The 22,637-nt window shown below is 37.7% G+C and overlaps 1 protein-coding gene across 1 annotated transcript in view; it reads left to right on the top strand.

Moving 5' to 3' along the window:
- Positions 1-20,851, top strand: part of SEPSECS (Sep (O-phosphoserine) tRNA:Sec (selenocysteine) tRNA synthase) — a 32,900-nt gene extending 12,049 nt beyond the window's left edge. The window contains exons 7-11 of the mRNA XM_032334004.1: positions 4,593-4,722; positions 4,836-4,927; positions 15,698-15,791; positions 17,628-17,718; positions 19,119-20,851. Coding sequence (XP_032189895.1) covers positions 4,593-4,722; positions 4,836-4,927; positions 15,698-15,791; positions 17,628-17,718; positions 19,119-19,422 — 711 coding nt within the window. The 3' untranslated portion in view covers positions 19,423-20,851. The remainder of the gene's footprint in view (positions 1-4,592; positions 4,723-4,835; positions 4,928-15,697; positions 15,792-17,627; positions 17,719-19,118) is intronic.
- Positions 20,852-22,637: the final 1,786 nt, after the last annotated feature.

Raw genomic sequence — 22,637 nt, 5'->3', positions numbered from 1 at the left:
GCCAAGAAAGGTTGTATAGTTTTCTACACTGGAAATCTTTTTTTTTTTTAGATTTTATTTATTTACTTGAGAGAGAGAGAGAGAGCACGAGAAGAGGGGGGTCAGAGGGAGAGGCAGACTCCGGGCTGAGCAGGGAGCCTGATGGAGGGCTTAATCCTAGGACTCTGGGATCATGACCTGAACGGAAGGCAGACACCTAACCAACTGAGCCACCCAGGCACCCTCTATACTGGAATTCTTGAAAACATTTTGTTTCAGTGATTTGTTTTTATTTCCCTTTTCCCCTTTCCTCTTTAGTTTTTAGCAGACTCAGTTCTTTTGAAAGCATGCTGTACTTTGTCATCACTTCTAATTTGTGAGGTGATTTTACTGAAACTTTAATCAGAAAATAACACTTTAAGATGGGTGAGTGATATTTAAATAGTTACTGTATTGTTCAGATACTATATTAACTTCTAAAATTAGCATTTCTTAGAAGGAAAAAAACTGTACTTAAATGTTTTAATGTTCCCCAGTTGGCCCTCACAAAATGAGGTGGTGGCACTGTTGCTTTAAGCCAAGGAAATACTTGGGTCTTATTGAGTGAGACTTGCTGTTGATGACATTCTAAAAAAAAATTATAGTTAGCTTTAATTCATCTCCATAGTTCTTCTTAGTAATATGCCATTAGTAATGCCATTTATTGAGTACCCACCATTTGTCAGGCATTCTGCTAGACTTGTAAAGTTTATTAGCTTAATCCTAACAATTTAAGGTGTACTTATTATTTATTTCCTTTCTGCAAATGAAGAAACAAACTCTGAAGGATTAAGTGACTGGCCCCAGGTCCCGTAGCTACAAAATGGCCCATTTAGTTCAGTGTGAATTCAGAGCCTCATATTTTCTCTTAAAAAACAGAGTGCTGAAATTGCAAATACATTCTTGAGAAGATAGTATTATAGTAATCAGTCAGTGGAGAAAGAGCTATAACTAAAGTGTTTCAGCTTTATTCATTTAATTTTATTTTTATTTTTGAAAGATTTTATTTATTTATGAGAGAGGGAGCATGAAAGCAGGGTGAGGGGCAGAGGGAGAAACAGTCTCCCCGCTGAGCAAGGAGCATGATGCTGGGCTCTGTCCCAGTACTCCGAGACCATGACCTGAGCCGAAGGGAGATACTTAACTGATTGAGCCACCCAGGCGCCCCAGTTTTTTCTTTTTTTATTTTAAAGATGATGCTCCAGAATGGTTTAATGAAGAGCATATAAAATATTTTGGTATGTATGTGTCATCCTCAGGAAGGTGGCTTTGAGGAACTAGTACTTCTGTTTATATAGTAAACTAATTTAGGAGACTGACGGAATATGGATGGTAGGACAGATTAATGGAGAGGGATGTTGTAGAGTCACAGAAATACATAAGATTGATTATTTTAGAGTTGGAATGGATTATAAAGCTCCCAAAGTGTGGGAAGCAGCAGCTTTGCTTACTAAGAATTTGCAAAAAGTAGGTGTTATACTACTTATTCACAGACCTACTTGTCAGGTCATTCAACAGATCCCCCTGATGTGCCAGGCATCAGGTTAGGCACTGGGGATATAGTAGTAAATACCACAGTGTCCTTATACTCCTGAAGCAGAAGGAGACAGTACACAATAAGTATGACAGGTCTTGATAAATGCTCTGGATTGGGGAGGGGTTGTCAGAGTAAATGGAGTGATCCAGGAAGTCCTCTCCAGGAAGTAACATTTGAACAGAGCCCTGAGTAATAGGAAGGGGTGAGCCCTGCAGCTCTCTAGCGTCCAGACAGAAGGTAACAGCAGCAAGTAAGTGAGGCAGGAGTGTGCTTGGAGGATGTGAGGAAGAGCAAGGAGGCCAATATGGCTGGACCTGGGTGAAGAGGACAGCAATGATAGTAAGAGATTTGAGGTGCCCTAAGGATTGGGGATTTTATCCGTGGTCTGGTTGTCAGCCACGGGAGGGTTTTGAGCAGAAGAGTGACGTAATTCACATTTTTCAGCCCTCATTCTGGCTGCTATGTGGGGAGTAGACTGTAGGAAGGCAAGAGTGGAAGGCTGTTGCAGAGCCCACATGAAATGTGTTGGTGGCTCAGGCCAGGGTGGTGGCCATTAAGGGTTAAGACATGGTTGGGTTCAGATGTATTTTGAAAGTGGATCTTACAAGGTATGCCGATGAATCAGACGTGAGGTATGAGGAAATGAGAATTCAGGGACCCCAGGGCTTTGGCTTGGGTACTGGAAGAATGGAAATGCCACAGGAATAATATTTTGTTTTATAAACGTGGGCTCTTCCTCCAGGTTACCTCGGTTTTAGACCCTGCTGTGCCTTTGATTGCCTGTGTGACTTCAATAAGGTGCTTTAACTGCCTGGATTTGAATCCCAGCTGTGCTGTTAGGTACATTTCTGACCTTGGACAGGCCACTTTAATTTTATTATGCCTTAATTTTCTCATCTGTAAAATAGCTATTATAGTAGCATCTACCTCATATGGTTATTATGAGGGCTAAGTGGGTTAAAAATATAGAGTGCTTAGAACAGTGCCTGATGTTTAGTAAGTTCTCAGTAAATTCTGGCAGAAATTTTTATTATATGAATAGCTATCTATTTTATTTGCTACCAGGACTCCTAGAACCTTAAGCAATGTTTGGCAGCTGATAGGTGCCCAGATATTTCTTTTGTGAATAAACAAGGAAACAAATGAGCTGATAAATGGTAGCCCTTTCCTTCATAGCACATGCTCATATGTTCCCTGTTTTATTTAAGCCCTTTCAGTCTTCTGGTGTTTTTTTTCCCTCCTCATTGATATCCTCTGACTTCAGCGAGAGTGGGTCCAACTTGCTGCTTTTTGTTGTTGTTGTTCTTTTTTGTGGAGCAGTTAACGTATTGAACCATATTTGATGGATATTAACTAAACTTACTATGGTAGTCGCTTCATAATATATGCATATATTAAATCATCATGTTGTACACCTCAAACATGCACAGAATGTGTCAGTTATATCTCAGTAAAACTGGCAAAATAATGTTTTCATTTAAAAAAATGAAAAACCCATATTTTACTTCCACATTTATTTAATTTTTCTTTTGAAACATATGTAGGTATATATTGGGGCTTATTCACTCTGTTTCTTTGATAAAACCATTTGTTATTTGTCAGGCTGTTTGTTTTCTTGCCACGGAGTGTGCTGCCCTTTATGCTTTCTGTGTTTTAGTGATGGAGGGTTCTAGCAAAGTCTGGCAGCGATAGTTCACTTAAAACTCCTGCTCCTGATTGAGACTCACATTTCTCTCAGGAAGCCTTGGACAGTACTTAAATGTTAATAAAAGACAACGCTAAGAATCCCTCTTTATTTTTACGTTCTACTACTTTGCGTGCTGTTTGGATATTTATTCCATCGGTCATTATATGCTTCTTTCTGTTTCCTTGTGATATGGTGAGATTTTCTTTGATTTTAATTTATGAGGACATCAGAAGAGTAACAGGGAAAGGTTAAGATTTAAACAATCATGCGGTAGCTTCCAAAGTAGTCTGCTTCCCTTTCCTGCTTTTGTGCTTTTCCCTATTGCCTGGATCTGGTCTCTCAGATTAGGCCAGCTATCTGCTCCTTCTATTCTCCCTCAGATATGGATGTGGAGGGAAAGTGTGAAGATGAAGGTCAAATGTGGTTGTAATATTAATAGGAATGTAGATTGTGAATACAGATTGAAAATCTGTCACTACAGATAAAGAAAAAAACGATCTTAGTTGAAATTTAGATAATATCTCTATTTTTAAGAGGAGAAAATTGAAGCACATTAGATAGAAGGTCACAGACTATGTTGGATGGGGACTAGAACTTAGTTTTTACGTTTCTGGTAAGTAAGTATTCAGTTTTTCACTGGGGTGTTAGATTTTCACTTGAAGTTCATTTGCAGTAGAATGAGATCATCTAAGATTATAACATTAGGAAACGTGAGTTATACAGAAACATTGCCAAGAGTGTACAAAAAAAATTCCCTAAGTTGATGTTAAAAATAATTTTTTTTCTTTTTTGTGATCTGAGTGGTGGTGGGAGCAGAGCTTGTTGCTTAAAGTGGTCATGCAGATGGTTGATTGTCCCAGCATCAAAGAGAAGGATGTAAATGTATAACTGATTGATGGGCAACATGGGTGGCTGCCGTCCATTAGATACTGGTGGCCAGTCTTGAACTCACAGAGGGTATTTAAAATGACTTAATAGTTGCAGGATGGACTGTTGGTATTCTTGGGGAGGAAACTACTCTCCTAGCCAACTTTAAGGTGAAAAGCTGAGTTCCCACCTAAACTAATACTAAAACTCTGCCTTCCTCCCGAGGTTGTTGTGAGGTTTTAATGATTTTTTTTTTTGTATAAAAGCAGATTGTAAATAAAGTGCTCTTTCACATAAAAGGAGCAACATTTAAAAACTTTTTCATGCCTAAAAATGTTTTATTGGCACTGTTACAAAGAAAATAAGATATTTGATCTATTTATGATTTTTCATGAATTATTTAATGGTATTTATTTCTTAATAGCAGTTGCTGTTTTTTTTCCTAGAAGCCAATATTTAACGTTACATGTTCTTTCATTCTAGGGGGCTCGGGTTGGCAGAATAGATGCTTTCGTTCAGAGCTTGGACAAAAATTTTATGGTTCCAGTAGGTGGCGCTATAATTGCTGGCTTTAATGATTCCTTCATTCAGGAAATCAGCAAGATGTATCCAGGTAAAGAAATAACTAACAAAAATCCATTTATACCTAGGCTGCTATAAAAAAAAAATCTTAATTTCTAAAGGTTTTCCCCCCTTCCTGAATATAATTTGTTTATCTTATCTCAGGAAGAGCTTCAGCTTCACCTTCTTTAGATGTCCTTATTACTTTATTATCACTTGGATCAAATGGCTATAAGAAGCTATTAAAAGAAAGAAAGGTAAGCTTTCCCTTTAGGTATAAAATAGGTCTAAAATCTTGACTAGAATTATTCCAAATTATTGGTGTTTTTGCCTTTGGTTCACCACTTTGAGAGTATAGATGGCTAGTGTGGTCCTAAGGGATTTACTTTGATGTGGAATCACTCCAGGTGATTTCATTTAATCATTTTGTCCTGTTTATTCAGATATTGTGAGTGATCTTGGACAGGTGAGTTTGCTTTTTTTTTTTTTTTTTTTAAAGAAGCTCTTACATCAGAGATTCTTATTAATATAGTTTAGTAAAATTCAGTTCATTTATCACTTAAAGATAGAGTCTTGAAAAACAAATGGACAAGTTTTTTCTTTTTAGTTTTTGGAAGTCTGAAGACTTGTGTAGGTGTGAGATGACAGTCACAAGAAGAAGAACCAGGTTAGAAGTTGGCCAGCTTCTCATTCTGAAGTAATACATTCATCTCTTGTCATTACTGGAATGCTGAACTCATTGGTTATGTTGGCTGTGAAAAGAAAAGTGACATTTGTGCTTGAAAACTGGACTTTGTCTCCAACACTGAAAACTGGCTTAATTAATTCAGGACAACTCCAAAATTGTAGACAGAGACAGTGTTGGCAGGGTGGGTCAGACTAAAATGTTTTATTCATCTCCCATCTGGGAGACCTAGAGGCCCCTGGTACAGTTTTTGTATTTGTGTAAATCTCTAACATTTAGTAGCAATTATAATCCCTGAGATTTATAATATATTTATGTATTTTATGTTTTTTCTGATAGATCCTCTCAACAGCCTTATGAATATGTAACAGAAGTTGAAAAATTTTGTTCCTACTTTCCTCTAGTTATCCCTTTCCCCCCACCAGTGCAGTCCATAGGAAAGTAATTGCTTACTTTGTATTATGAGGACATCTCTTAAGATTTACGAGATATAGGAAAAGAGGCTCAACCTTGGTCTTTGGGAAATGCCCCTGAAAACCTGGGAGATACCACTACTCACCTAGTAGGAGGGCTAATATAAAGAACACTGACAAGACAAAATGCTGGCAAAGAGCTTAAGCAAGTAGAGAACCCTCAGACATTGCTGGTAAGAACACAAATGGTACAGTAACTTTGGAAAACACTTTCATGGCTTTTATAAAGTTAAACATATGCTCACCATATAAAGTAGCCTTCCCACTCCTAGCTATTCACTCAAGGGAAATGAAAATTTATGTCTGTACAAAAACCTATACATAAATGTTCATAGTGATTTTATTCATAATTGCCAAACCCTGGAAACAACTCAAATGTCCATCATCTGGTGTATAAACAAACTGTGGTGCGTATATACTCAGCAATAAAAAGGAATAAATTACTGATATAAGCAACAAAATAATGGCTCTCAAATGCATTATACTAAATGAAATAAGCCAGACTCAAAAGGCCTCATGTTGTTTGGTTTCATTTATATGCCATTCTGGAAAAGGCAAAAAATATCAGGACAGAGAAAAAAATCGGCGGTGGACAGTTGTGGGTTGAGGGAAGGGACTCATGGGATGGGAAAATGGGCTATATCTTGACAATGGGAGTAGTTTCATAACTGTGTATGTTGGTCCAAATTCATAGAAGTGGACCCCTACATACTGGGCCTCTGAAATTTTGCTATATGTAAATTATGCCTCAATAAACCTAACAAAGATTCTCAAATGATTAGAATAAAAGTCTGGTTTGATATACTCCCAAAGGTAATCATCATGGTCATAGATTATTGTAGCTACAAAGAGAAGACCTCAATAAATGTTCCAAGGAACCTTTTCCACATGACAGATGAAGCCTGATTATAAATGAGCAAAACTATCATGGGTTTATATTGTTTATATGAGAGCTTAGTTGTATTAGATGCCAGTGGGCCTTAGCTCTCCTATAACTGATTGTTTCACTATGAAGAAGATGTTTGAACTCACAGGTTTTTTTGTGAGGTGTTCCCATTATCCTCATTTTTATAGGAAGTAAAAGGATAGAGAACTAACATGTATGAGGTGAACTGTGAGACATGGGGTCAAAGCTAGGCAGTTGAGCCTTTGATCTACTGTCTTAACCTCTAAACTCTACTGCTCTTTCCTTACATGGATAAGTAGTCTGGCCTGGTAGCTATATAGTTATCTTATATAGCTATAAATCTGAAGACTTAGGTCTACTAATAGCCAGTGGAGGCAAAAACAATGAATAAATTTAGTGATCCTGCCCAAAAAAGCTCAGTTATATTTTAGAAAGGATATAATGTATTTGCCTTGTGCAGAATCACTGTTGTTGGGAATGGCCCATCCCTGACTCCAGGTGATCCTAGCGAGACTATCAATCACAGCACCCCTTCCTGCTCTGTTCAGAGCAGTGGGCATGTGATCTGGCTAACTTGGTTTGCAGGTGGGCATATAGAGGTAGATTCCATCCAGCAGGTTTGATAGGTCCTTTAGAGAGAGAGGGTTTGCTGCTTTGCAGATATATAAGGAGATAATACTCAGCTGCCGTATTTCTGGCCATGCCAAGAAAGCCTTCTTGGGACTCGAGAATAGGAGAGGGAAATGAGCTAAAAGTCATTTGGGTCTCTGGATCGAGACATGCTTGCTTATAGACTTGGCTGTGAGATGAACCAACAAATTCCCTTTTCTGTTTTAAACTAGATTTCTGGGGTGCCTGGGTGGCTCAGTCCGTTAAACGTCTGCCTTTGGCTCTGGTCATGATCCCTAGGTCCTTGGATCGAGCCCCACATCGGGCTCCCTGCTTAGCAGAGAGTCTGCTTCTCCCTCTCCCTCCTGCTCCTGCTCTTTCTCTCTCTCTCTCAAATCGATAGAATCTTAAAAAAAAATAAATAAATAAACTAGATTTCTAACACTGATTTTGATTCCCCTTACACCCTTGAGTCCTTTGTAATGTTTCTCAACATACATTTCCTCCTTTCCCCTTCCACTGCCACCACTTGTAGCTCAGACCCTTACTGTAGTACACCTAGATGCGTACAGTAATTGACCAGTTCTTCTCCCAATCCCCAATTTTAGTCTACTCTAATTTGCTATGTTATAGCATAGCATAGTGCTAGATTAATATTTTAAAGTTCTTCAAGTTATTCTGCTTTGGGTTATGGTTGCCAGCAAGACAAAGTCCATATTCCTTAGCCTGCCATCATGATCCTTTATAGTCTGCTCTCACATTACTTTGGCAGTGTTGGACCCTGTCATTCTTTTATTCAGGCAGAGAAATGTTTATGCATAGGCCCTAAGGTAAATTCACAAATGAGACTTGCATAGTCTCTACCGTCATGGAAATTATAGTCAGGGGAAATCTAGATATTAAATAAACAATTAAAAATCTGTCCGGCATTATGAAAAGGACAAGCAGAAGGTAGGGGAGTGTGTGGCAGCTAACCCAGATCCAGCAGGGGTGGGGAAGGCCTCCCTGAGGAAGAGACATCTGTTCTACAGAAGTACAGCTCGTCCATTTATTAGACTCCTATGGTGTCATCATTAACTCGAATGGATGGCTAAAATAACTGTCGAACTCTTAAAGGGTACTTTAGACTGAATCTAGAAAGCAAAGTACTATGCCAGTTATTGGAGAGTTTGTTCTAGATAACTTCATAAAACTGGCCTTCCTTTGGGATAAATTCAGAGTCAGTCACTCTGGAGTGAGGCTCAAACACCTGCATTTGTAACAGACTTCCCTGATGAATATGATGCACATCCTAGTTTGAAACCCATTGTTTGGGGGGCACACAGGTCACTTGTATCTATCGCAGAAAGTTGGAGAAGAAACATAACAGTGTCCTAGCATTTGAATACATAGGTTGATAATATTTTATGGAGTTTGAGACAGACTGTATAAATATCCCAAATAACAAATATAACTTGTTAGTTATAACAATATAACTAACAAATATATAATATATAACTCCCAAATAACAATATAACTTGTTAGTTACCTCTTTATTTCTGATCTTTTCCATTATCCTAGATACAGCCTTACATTGTGGCCGCTCTTTACCTTACAATGATCCCTCTGCAGATTTGGCTAAAAATTCATTTTTGGAATCTATAATAGCTCTCATAAGACTGTTACATAAAGTTTTAAGCTAGACATTTAAAGATTATTCTTTATAATATAGAAACTTTAAAACTTTTTATATGCTCTTTTTATTATATCAAGCAAGTATACTATTTAATATTTCCTATTTCTGTTCTTGAATTGAAACTGTATGTGATAACTGATATTATTATATATTTGCTCTAATAAACTAAAACAGGTCTTGAGTGATTTTGTAGTTAAATTTATTGAACTAGCAAATTAAGCTGATTATCTGAGCGCATGCCCCCCAGAATCACCATCAGGTCTCTGAAATGAAACTTGGTCCTTGATTATAGGTAGTCTGGGAGACTAGCGTCCACCTTGGAGTTGGCATTCATCCCTGTACTCTTCGTGTCCTTTGCTTGATATTAGTAGATGCTCATCAGCTGTTGGTGGAATGAACTAATGGATGGTATTTGGGAACACCTAGGTTTAGTTTCATATAGTCATCTCTTACGTTGCACAGAATGAGTATCTTTCTGGATATTAGAAAGTAAATTAACTTTTTGATCCTGACTTACATTATGAGTTAGATGTTGTCATAGAAATATTTCTCTATATAGTTATAGTTGGAAATTTGTGAAAAGAAGTGAGTTGAAAAGGTGATACCTGTTGTGTGTGACCAGTATTATAGTTCTGGAAGTAGGTCTTCCTCACTAGCAGGTACTTCTCTTCCAAGATAATTTCCTTACCTTGGGATTTTGGACTTGTTGATTTTAGGGGTGCCCTGTCATCTTTTCGGAATCTAAGAATTTCCATGATGCCATGGTTCTTTTGACTTTTGACATTGAGGTTTTGACTTTAAAATTTTCAGATACTTATAGGGAATTCCAAATACCCATGTGTGTGTAAATTTTGCTTAGCATGAAAAAGAAAATCCACCTGCTTTGGGAAGGACCTCTAGGAATATGTAGCTTGACTGGTAAATAGATCCAGCAGGTAGCCCGGCTTTGCTTCCCATGGGGACTTTGTTAATCATTGTATAAATATTCTGTGGGCCAGATTTTATGTTCTGGTGATATATATGAATCGGATGGCTCCATCTCAGATATCAAGGGGTAACCTCTCTTTGTAACATCAAGAACTTTGTTCTTTTCCTTTTATCTAGATGGAGTAGAGTTGAATTCACAGGGATAGGACAAGAATAGGATTGTAGCTACAGGGTATTAGCACATGTCTGTAAGGGTCCTGCCAGCTAATGTTAGTTACTATTTTTTAGTTATTTTAAAAAAGATTTATTTACTTATTTGAGAGAGAGCAAGCAAGCGAGTGCGAGTATGAGGTTGGGGGGCAGAGGAGAACGAGAAAGAATCCGAGCAGACTCTGAACTGAGCGCAGAGCCCTAGGCAGGGCTCGAACTCCCGACCCTGAGATCATGACCTGAGCTGAAACAAAGAGTTGGATGCTCACCTGACTGCGCCACCCCAGACGCCCCACTAATGTTATTTTATCTGGAAACTCTTCTAGGATGGAAAAGTAGGTGGGTGGGAAGTCAGCATTTTTATGAATGTTTGCTGTGTGCGAGGAGCTCTGTGAGGTTTATTATATTTATTATTTCATGTGCTACTTAAAGCAAGTTTATGAGGTAGGTATTACCCCCATTTTACAGATGAAATTGAGGCGCAGAGACATTAAGTACTTATCCAAAGAGCACAAAAAGTGCCAGAACTGCCCCTGAAACCAGGTCTGCGTGATTCTAAAGCCTCTGCGCTTTGTGTCTCATCACCCTCTTCTAGCTGCTTCCGCTCACTCGTCCAGCATTGAGGGAGGGCTTTCCCACTCTGGGCTAGGCATTGGCGCCCTAAAAATTATGATCTCGTGACTCTCTGTTCTTAGCTACTGGAGGTATGTAAAACCCCAAAGGCTCTAATATATTAATTGATTTTATTTAAAAATTCTTTGTATAGAATTTACTTAGAGACTACCTGAAGTAATCTTCAAAGGATCGAAGTGCTCCTTTGAGAACTCTGTCATTGTAAGTGACTAAAGTTTACTCTTTAACAACTTCATTCAACAGGCAGATCTTTTCCTTGAAAAACGTGGATGTCCTCGATAAACCCTAATTGCATATATGTAGCATAAATATTGTTTTTTTATTGGATTTGTTGCAGAAGTAAGGGCCTCTTTTGTTTAAATGGACTTGCTTTTGAACTGTGAAAATTTAATCGTGATAGTTTATCGGTTCAGCTCTGGAGAAGCTGAGGTAAAGCTATTTTGCTTCAGCCAGAGCTATTTATATACCATCACTGAGAGCTCCTTTTCATATTATCGGTGTTATTGCGTACTAAAAAAAGGAGTGTTAAAAGAAAACTTAGGATTTTTTTTTCCTGTGCCCTTATTCACCACAATGATATTTTTAGAGGTTATTTCATCTAGTATATCTCTTCAGAAAGGGCTTTATCTTTTCACAGTAGAGGCAGACAAGAACTCAGCTTGAAGCCATTCCTTCTCAAGTCTTCTTTTTTGAAGGGTGAAAGGATCAGAGAGAGTGGAACTGTGTGTGTGAATTGAACCTCTGCCCTTAGCCTCTTGCCGAGTCACACATCTTCACCAGGGGAGAAATGGCCATAAATTTAACTGAAGAGGCCTTTAAGAAAAGGGGTTAAAATTTAAGACACTATTTCTAGGAGTTTCTCTCAGCAGAAAGAAAGAGCAGTCTTAGAAGTTTCTCCTGACTTCTCTTTGCTTCCAGAGAATGCCATCATTCTGCTTAGCTTTCCTTTAAAAGAGTGCTTTGCTACAGGGCAAGCAGATAATCATTCATTGTTGCAAATACCTGCTGAACTGGCCGAGTACAGAAGAGGAATGACAGCAGATGGCTGCTCCAGTGGCTAGCATTTGTTAGCAGAGGCTCTGGAAGACAAGCTAACTTCTAGAAGAACATCAGACATACAGCTGCAAACACTGTTCTGTAACAAAGCTAAGTTTGGAAACATGAGTAGATTTCACCCTGAAAGTGGAGTTGTTGATGTCAACAGAAGCATCTCATTTTGGGCCTGGCTGTGGGGTCTTGACAGAAGAGTGTGTGGAAGCCGCACTTTTGCCTGAGCTGCACAGCCGGCCGAGAATGCCCAGGTTCTTTCGGAAGGCCGCAGGCAGAACCGTGTGCTGCATTTAGTACTGGTATCCACACCTACGAACCTCGGTCTGCATGGATCTGTACCCACAGGCTCTTGTCCATCTGCCCTTGCATGGTATTGTGAACATGTTAGACCACTTGTTAGGTTTCCCTTCTGATTTATTACCGACCTTGTAAGACATCCTATAATAATTTGCGAAGTTCTCTTTTCGTCTGCTCTTGTAACATGAAACAGTATGTTTCAGAAAACACGATTACATAGGACATTTTCCCTTAAAATTTTGTGAATTATGCACATTGGGGGCTATGGGGAGGGATAGGCTAAATGTTGGGCTTCGCGACTGCAAATCAGTTTACGAAAGGCCATGTGAGAGATAATGCTTAATATAATTCAACTTCCCGTCCATTAACATCCTGAACTATGGTGTAAAGTTTTGTATTTTTATTCTAGAAATATAGCTGACATTAGCATTCAGGTATGCAGTTCAGTTTATCTCTAGTGAAGAGTCTTTTAAAATTAAGTTAAATATAGCACAAAAGACATAGAAAATCAATAATATTTCATTTCTTTTAAGTAAGATCTTTCTATATACATTTGCTTTGGGTGCTTATAAATTTCTCCCTTTACAGAAGTATTTTATAATAAATGTCAGTTATAGATTTAACTGTGGCAAAAAAAAAAAAAAAGTAGTGCAGGTTTTGTAGTACCTTTAATATATCAGGAAAAAACTGCTTAGCTAAGTAGTAGTGTAGGAAATAGTGGTACAATCTCCTAAACGATATTTTTAAAATGTAGTGATATTAATGGGAGACATTTAGGACCTTAAACTGTCAAATGTTATAGGATTCAGTATCTTGTGCTTTAAGGTATTTAAGCTTCTTTGCTTATTGAATTACCTATCATTACCCTTTATACAGAGTATTTGTAGATGGATGTGAACTTGACTCACAAATATTTTCTTTTTTGTCTAATTACTCCCATACTAGTGATAAGTAAGATTTATTTTACCTTAGCATTATGTTTGTAGTCTTAAGATGTTAGCTGCAGTTAAAACTGAATTCTAGTGGCGTTAGGAATTGATTGCTAGAACCAGTTAAAACTGATTTAAGTATTAGAAATGGAATATTAGGAAAATCTCAATTTTTTAATAGCATGTGTGTCTCAGTAAGTTTAAAAACAGCCTCTAGGGGTGTTACTAAGGAAACATTTCTTCTTTTTTTTTGGAAATAGCTAACTACAAATTAAGTACATATTAATTACTCATCAGGCTTCTCTTAGCTTATGTGTGACCACAGTGTGATTACTGTGGCAGCCATACTAGAATAGTATTTTAGATTTGTCCTCATCGCTGAAATAAGTATTTTGCTGTTACTGTTCGGGTAGAAAATGTAGGAGTCTATAAAAGGCATTTCCTGTCTATCAGATTTGTTTCTGCTTATGAGAAGTTGAATTTGAAACTAAGAGAGATGCAGATTAAGACTTTGGTGTGTAACATAGTTGATGAAAAATCAGCAGTTTATATCTAAATTAAAATATGTTACTGCTTTTTTTTTCTTTTTTATATAATACAGAGCATTTAAATTAGTGATCTAATTACTTTATAGTTGTTAAAAATATAAAATGAAACCCAGAAGTTCTACTGGTCATTAACATTGGTATAGTACTAAAAGATTACAAATTACTCCAGTTGCCTGGAAAGCTCTTGATTTATGCATTCCATTTGATTATCTTACTGCTTCACCTTCTGAAGTGAATGTCAGAATAGTAGTATAAGAGGGAAGGCCTTTCTATATGTCTAAGAAAAGATGCCCCAAACAGCTTTTTACAGTTTGCAAGTGGTGATAACAGTTGCCTCCTTAAATATTTCTCAGCACTTTTTTTTTATTAAAAAAGAAAGGCTTACTACGTCTAATAGTAACATTTCCTCGTAGCTTCATTAGGTATGACAGGTAATGGATGTTAACTTTTTCATTTAAAAAAATCAGTTTATTTTAGTGATCTAAGATTTCCCAGTTCTGACTTGATGAGAGCATTGATATTACAACATAGTCTAAAATTTTAAGAATGACTATTTAAATTTTTTTCAGGTCAGAGTATAAAATATACCATGTTGACAAGGGAAAAAATGTTTGTGGTCTTAAGTAGACTCATTAATAATTGACAAACTTGGTACAACTTTTCCTCTTTTTAATCTTTACTTAACAAAAGATGGATTTAGTAGGATCATACTATCTAACTTTACCTTAGAAAAAATTGAAGCAGTTTTTGTGACCTTTGAAGCAGAAATATCTTTTTCTACTGTCTCTGCTTGGGTCCAGCTCTGTTGGTAATTGGCTCTTTGAAGTATCTCTAGAGTTTTATGTGTTTTTACTATAACTTGGAGGAGGTGAGTGCAAATGGGCTTCTTCAGGAAAGACTTATTTGGGCAGATTTTTATTTTAACACTTTATAAAGAGCTTACTAGAAGAAAGTATAATTTTCAGTCAGACAGTTGACAATTTAATATTTATTTACAATATTTTATTAAACTTTGTTGAACAACTTACATGTGTACATGAAATTTTATACTTCTAAAATATTTTTATTTTCTACTATTAGATATTATTTATTTTCCAGAGTAAGACCAAGAATACAGTTTTTCATTTTTAGTTGCTATATTCTTTTGATTTGAGGATATTGTTAATTTTGAGTTTGTGCAATTTAAAGGAAATGCATTTTAAAGTACTTTTTCCTAAGTTACTCACATACTAAAAGTCTGGCACATTCTTCTTGGTGTTTGGAAAACAGTGAAGAACACCAAGTCCCTGCTTTCAAGTTTTCCCATTTGAGCAGGTAGTCACAAGGAGTATTCATTTAAGCAAGTCTGTGAGGTATTTTCAGATTGTGATAAGTATAGTGGAGAACCCAGAATATGTAGTGGTTGGAGGGAGATGGGAGTACATGAATAGGGAAGTCATAAAGGGAGGTCCCATTCAGGGAAAGCAGGCATCAAGGTTCTGACCCTAGAAGGAGCTTGACATGTTCAGCAGTTGGAAAGGAGGCTGCTGTGATGCTCTACTAAGTAGGGAAATGACTGTTGCTCAGTTGGCTGTGTTGGCTGGCAAGTTCATTTGGGACCTTCTAGGTAATACTTACAGAGAAGGGAGTCAGTCATTGGGAGGGACATGATCTGATTTATGCTTTTCAAAGACTGCATAGGGCCTGTGCATGTAGAATAGATTAGAAGGGCCGGGAAGTTGGCAGAAAAATCATTTAGAATCTTTGCTGCGGTCCAGGGAACGAACGGGTTGATGGCTGCTTGGACTCCAGTGGTCGCCCTGGAGGTTCTGAAAAGAGGATGAATTTGTGATAGATACATAATAGCCCCAAAGCAGGATATATGCTGGTTTTGCCTTCTTTACCTAAATCCTGTGGTTTCTGATCATTGTGGCAGCTTCGAATCTCACTATGTTGTGTCAAAGGAGGAATTGCTCGTAGGGCATGTAGATGAGTTAATTTACAGCACAGACATCACACCAAACAGATTTTGTCTTATTTAATCTGGCAAGTTGCAGTAAGCATTTATTTGATTTTTTAAAAAATGCACCATTTTGTTGTTGCAGGAAATGTTTTCCTATTTGTCCAGCCAACTAGAGAAGCTGTCGGAATGCTACAATGAAAGACTGTTGTATACACCTCACAATCCCATATCTTTAGGTAATATATTTTTCTTAAGGAAAATAAAGAATCATTGCTTCTTAACCCTCCCCTGCAGGGAGCTGGTATTTCTAGAAAGAGTATGAATTCTTTGTGGTTACAATGATTTCTAAATTCATTACAGTATTAATTTGGAAATTGAAAAAGTTTAGCCTTTTGAAATGCTTTACTGTATTTCTGAGATAAAAAGGATACACTGAAAAAAATCCAAATCAATATTAAATATCATAATGCATATGCAGAAAATGATACTTGAACTCCTGCTTCTAACCAAAATAATTTAGTCACTAGTAAGAACTCTAAAAATTTTAAAAAGTTTCTACCAGTTAACAAAAAACTATAATATTAGAAATTAAATCTGTGTTGTTTTTAATGCTGTGATTGTTTTCCTGACTATGTTAGAGAACTCTGTATTCATGATAATTTCCTTTGTATAAGGACTATATATTTTTGTCACGTAGTACAAGGACTATGAAACCGGTTAATATGAATGTTGACTTTTATGCATTTAACTTTCACGTTTCCTCATTATCCTTTTTGTGAATGACAGTTCCCCAACTTCATATTTTATGTGTATCTAAGGAAAGTAAGGACTCAATCATTTGTAACTGAAGCCTATTTCAGGAATAGGCTTCCATGGAAAACCATTTGCCACTGATACATAATAAAACCCACCCTAATTAGTCCTTGGCTGGTTTCTAATTTATGTAAATGTTGTAGAAGATGATAAGGTATGGTCTGATCCCAGTTCTGCCATTTACTAACCTCTAACCTCCTTTCCCCTATCTATAAAATAGAGACAACGACCCCTCACATACAAAATTGTTAAAGAATGATTAAGGGGCACCTGGGTGGTTCCATCTGTTAAGTATCGGACTCTTGATTTAGGCTCAGGTCATGATCTCAGGGTCATGATTGAGCCCCATGTTGGGCTCTGAGCTCAGTGCAGAATCAGCTTGTCCCTCTCCCTCTGCTCCTGTCCCTACTGCTCTCCCTCCCTCTTTCTCAAATAAGTTTTTAAAAATCTTTTTTAAAAAATGGTTGAGATTATCAAGTATCTAGTATACCCTATCAGGAAATGGTAGCAAGCAGTAGTGGTGAGAATATAGTTTACTCACGTAACATCAGAAAGATCATTCTCCTTTTCATATGCAGAAGTTGATTTTACTTAGTCTCACATATCTACTGAAAATTTCCCACATTCTCATCTTACATGTTCTTAAAGCACCGTTGAATTTGAATAAACTGCCATATTGATCATGTCAGTGTTCCATTTTCAATTGGCAAGTTCACTCTTTAGAAGGGTGATAGGGAAATTCTATTCTGATTCTTACTGTGTTAATTTGTATTAACATCTTTTTGTCTGATAGATAAACAGATCCTTACTATCATTTATTTAGTGCATTAAAATGAAATCATGCCACTTGACAATGAATAAAAAGTAATGTCTCCATGCCAGTTACAAAAAAGTATATGATCCTTTTGTCAGAGGTACTTAGAGTAGTCAGAAGCATAGAGACAGAAAATAGGATGGTGGTTATGGAGGGTGGGGATGGGCAGGAGGAGAATGAAGAGTTACTGTTGAGTAGGTGCAGTGTTTCAGTCTTACAAGATGAAAAGAATTATGGGCGTGGATGGTGGTGGTGTTTGCACAACAGTGTGAATGTGTTTAATGCCACCGAGCTGTATGCCTAAAAATGGTTAAGATGGTAAATTTTATGTTATGTGTATTTTAACACACACACAAAAGTAGAGTCTCCTTCATTAAGTGTTTATTTTTTGAGGGATTCTGTGCTGGTGAACCAAGGTGCATTGGGATCCTTTTTTCTTTTTCAGCTATGACACTTAAGACACTAAGTGAACACCAGGACAGATCTGTCACTCAGCTTGGCTCAATGCTTTTTACCAGACAGGTTTCTGGAGCCAGGTAGGTATGTGTGAAAGAGGCCTGGACTTATTTACACCTCCAAAAACTTAACTGTAAAGTATTTTTCCTAAACGGTGGACCCCAAGAATATGCTGAGCTCCATGTGAGTGTTCCTCATGGGTGAAGGAACGGTGAGGTGGAGAGTGTGTAGGGCTGTGGTAGCCCATGTGTAGAAGGCCTGCACTTGAAGCAGTCTCAGAAGGATAGGGACCTTGTCTGTTTTCATGGACATCCAGAAACAAAGTTTCATCGTCCCTCCGTACAGATTTTTATCGTTATTTTCCTTTGTTAGATCATCTTCAGGGGTGTCACATTTTGGTGCTAGAGATAAGTCATCTTCATTACTAAATTCAGATGAAAACATTTTTAAGGAAAAACTCGTTTCCTAAACCAAAAGTTAGGCAATTCTTGTCTAAGTACTGCCTTTGAAAAATGTACTTTTTGCTCTTACATGTACGTGTCTTAAAAATGCATTTCATTTTTCATTTTATATTTGATGAGGTCAGAGAAAAGGACTTGAGAAGAAATATCTTGCTCTAAGTACTCTTCTTTACGTGCCTTTATTAAAGAATTTCTCTCTGACTACCAGAGATTAGAGATTTCACATCAAAGGACAACTTTTTAAAAGAAAAAATCTTAGATTAATTCAGCTTTTACCTTGATGAACTATATCCATTCATGGCATAGTTTTGACGCTTCTAAAATGGTTTTCTTGGCCTTGCTTTTAGTGTTGCCACTATTTGTCTTTTTGTTTAGGATGATTTAATTGACTTATTTTTTTTTTAAAGTACCATTAGAAATCTGCTTATATCAAGTATGCCAATGAAGTCAAGCTTACCGAGTACACGTGCCATCGCTAAATATCCCTTTATGCTGACCACCACCCCCTGTAAGCAGTCACAGAATTCTTTCTGGATCCTTGCTTTAAAACCCTCCATTGCACAGCACAGATCAGATAGGTGGAATTTCAGTTTGTTGATTGTTGGAGGTGATACACAGCAATTCGTCAACGTGGTTTGACTTAGAAATTTCAGTATTCCATTTGAAGTATATATATGTGAAGTCAGATTCCATATTTAGTACGAAAACAGAAATAATTTTCTTTTTTTTCTCTTTGAAAAAGGTGCAAAGGTATTTGTGATTCCTAGAAGTAATAGCTCTTAATGGAAGATAAGTCAGTGGTCATCTCCAGGCAGCACTCTTCTATGGAGATTAGCCATGTATTGTATAATTTTATCTTAAGGCTGCCACCGTCTGTTTTCATAGGCCCTGATTTATGGCTGCTTTTAATTTCTTTATCAGTAGATCTAAGGCTTAGTAACACTGGTATCTGTTGTTTATGGGTAATATTCTGTTAACACCACGAGACATATTAAATTGCTAAATCTTCTCCCTTTCAGGGTTGTGCCTCTTGGGTCTGTGCAAGCTGTGAGTGGCCACACCTTCCGAGGCTTTATGGCACATACAAATAATTACCCTTGTGCTTACCTCAACGCTGCAGCAGCCGTTGGAATGAAGACACAGGATGTGGACTTGTTCGTGAAGAGACTTGACAAGTGTTTAAAGACAGTAAGAAAAGAACAAAATAAAGAGAGTAATGCATCTGCAGTGGAAAATTACAACAAAACTGAAGATGTAGATATTGAAGAAATGGCTTTAAAACTAGATAATGTGCTTCTTGACACGTCCCAGAATTCTTCATGACATGTGAAAGGTTTCTTTTTGATTACTTGAAAGAAGTGATGAGGCTACAGTACAAATAAGCAGTTTAAAGATAGGGCTTGAGGTTTCGGAACTGAGAATGTCTTGGAGGATATGGAGGATATTTGGTCAAGGTACAGATGGGTCTGAGCTAGCCATCTGATGACTTGTTATGTTTTTTTTATTCTTAGACTGCCTCAGTTACTATGTTCCTTAACAGATAAAACTACCATTAGGATTTTTCTAATTATTAGAATATTTGTCAATTAAGCATTATGATTCAGATCATTCTTACTAATGTGACAAGTAAAATTACTTCTAATTCTTTTGGAAATGTGTAAACTGTTTCCTCCTGACCATTCTCTACCATTCACAAATGACTTCTGTTTCTGGTCACAGAGAATTGAGAACGATCCAGTACTGCTATTTACAAGATGTTGGTGTCTGTAAATCACAGTCTGCCTGTGAAATGGTTATTCCCCAGGGAAGCAGAGTCCAGCATAAGCTTTAGCTTTCACTTAGTGGTTCTCAGCTGGGGATGATTTGCTTATATCTAAGCAACACCTGGGGACATTTTTAGTGCTCACGACCTGTGGCGTGCTCTTGACATCTAGAGCTGGAAGCCAGGGGTCCTGCTGCTCAACATCCCACAGTGGGTGAGTGGCTTTCTGGAACACAGCCCCAAATCTCAGTAATGCTGAGAAGGAGAAATACCACCCTAACCCAACTCCTCAAGCAAAGTTTCCTGCAGCAACTTCCGTTATTCAGTAGTGCTTCAAAGAAGAAAGCAGTAAATTTTACCAAATTATACAGCGTTAGATTCTTAAGTGATAAGATGGGCTGCCTGTTCTAAACCTGAGATTATATGGCATTTGTGTGTTTTTCCATTTGGGCCAGTGAAAGCTTTCTCCCACTGTTTCTGCTCTAAGCAGGCTTTGCATACTGGTTAGTTCAGGTGTTGTGCACAGCCATTATCAAGAATGGTTAACTTGGGTATTTGGGGATCTGTTTTTGCTAGGAAGGTGAAAATGATGTAGTAGGATGAACAGGTGTATTTGCCACCCCCCCTCCCCCAACACGCTCACTTTCTTAGTCTGATATTCCAGACTTACCGGCTGTAACAATTTTTGTTGTTTATGTTTTAAGAAGTAGACTAATGCCTCCAAGCCTGAGGAATGAGCGAAGCTTTTGAATACACCAAAAATGCCAAAGCCATAGTCCTCAAGACCTGCTCGCTGGAGCGGTGTTCCTACGAGATGCTCACAGGGATAAAGTATTCCATGGGCAGATCATTTTGGGCCTTTGTAAACCTGCCTATCAGCACATTAAAGGCTCTGAGAATTCCTTGGAAACCAACTTAAGTGTGCCCTTATCCAAACATGGAACCCTTTTCTCAACTAAAAACTTACTGACATCCCACTGAACATGCTTTCAAAAACACTGGGGGTATAGCTCAGTGGTAGAGCATTTGACTGCAAAAACACTGCAGTTGAGAATGCGGCCTTGGTTTCTGGGTTGTGTTTTTCTCTGTCACTTGGTGGTGTAAACTGTCACATATGAGCTCAGACAGATACCACTCCCATCAGTGCGTAAGTTAAAATACTCTAACCCTAGCTCGATCTCCTTGGACGTCATAAAATTTAATTATCAATATTGTAAAGGTTACTTTTAAGTTGTTTATTGTATTTGGGGTTCTAATATTTTAGATATCTTTTTTTTTTTAATAGCTATAACACACTCTAGAGTAATACCTGGGTGAAAAGGTGGTGTGAGGTTTTTTATGTGGATTTGGGACCGAGTTGTAGAACCGATAAAGCGAAAGGGTCCCAGCCGTGCCTCTGGAGTCTGCAAGAGGGAATGGAGCCGTGTTGCAGATGCTGAGTGCTGCTGGCACAGCTTCCTGGATGAGGGAGCCAGGGCGGGTTTCTAGAACAAGTGATCTATACCGTGTGAGCGTCATTTAGCTTGAGAAGGCCGGAGCCGAGAGACCAGCAAATGTTTTCTCATCTGCAGTGTATCAGCAGTTCTTGGGCTTCAGCTGCTGAATAGATAATAATTCTAATTGAAGATAAATTACATGAACCCACATGTGAATGATAGATGTGTTGTAACATTTCATTCCTGGTGCATAAAATCAGCTGCAGTTTTTATTGTTAGTTCTTTCTTTTCAGAGGTTTTGGAGTAACAGCTCTGGTCCTGCTGGCTTAAATTTGACCTTGAGGTCCTGGAATTCACAAGAGTTTTTGAAGGGGTGCTGTAGGTTCTGCTGATTCGGGCTTGCCTTTGCTCCCACCCCAGTGTTGTTTTTGCTCACTCTGGCCCATTTCCACATGTAAGTGTAAAAAAGTATGTATGTACAATTAAATTCACTTCAAGTGGCTAGTACTGATTGGTAAACCTCGTAGTTGGCCTTCATTACCCTTGAACTGTGGTGGAGAGGCAATGGCTGATCCATTTTCCAGGCATGACTAAGATGACCTGTCCTTATGATCCAGCTGCCCTTAATAAGGCTCTCCGGTAGAGTTTTGGAATTTGGTTTTTAAAGTCATTGGACTGTGGTAGTCTTCCCAGAAAGGAAAATCGAATAACACAAAATATTCTTTAGGTCACTACACAATGTGTTACTTCTATAGAGAGCAGGGAAAGGTATTTTAAAATCCAGCTCTCAATTTGGCTCTTCTGTCCTCTGTTGATGAATTCTCACTCTATCAGGGAATGATACGTGATACCAGCCTCAGGAGTTCAGTGTTCAACCATAAATCTTTCTAGTTAGCTTTTTGCATTAGTTGAGTGAAGTTATAGAATGTGAATTATTGAATACAGTTCTGTTCAGCCAATAGGCCCTTGATATACAGAATGGTAAATTTAAATATAAATTAAGTTTTTTCTGATTTTTCTCCCCAGCACATAACTTTCCTGTGGTTCTGTTTCTGTAAGCACCCCGTCATGACTGTCATCGAGCCTAAGCTATAGGCTGTGTTTTCATTTGTAGACAATATGTCTATGAGAGGCTTTAGTAAAAGTAAAATGAACTAAAGACTTTTTTTTTTAACCAGTGATATTACTTTAATCTTGAATTAGTAGCTCATCATGAGAGTAAAATTCTGTGTTCTTTCAAAGAGGAGAATAGCTAACAGCAAATAATTGAAGCAAACTGGTGAGTCTCATTCATGTAACGCTCAGAGAAAGGTTTTTGCGTACATACACATCGGGTGCAC

This window comes from Mustela erminea, chromosome 2 (assembly GCF_009829155.1).
Source record: "Mustela erminea isolate mMusErm1 chromosome 2, mMusErm1.Pri, whole genome shotgun sequence".
Taxonomy (NCBI): domain Eukaryota; kingdom Metazoa; phylum Chordata; class Mammalia; order Carnivora; family Mustelidae; genus Mustela; species Mustela erminea.
Note: the sequence above shows the minus strand (reverse complement) of the source record. Positions and strands in the feature narration are given on the sequence as shown.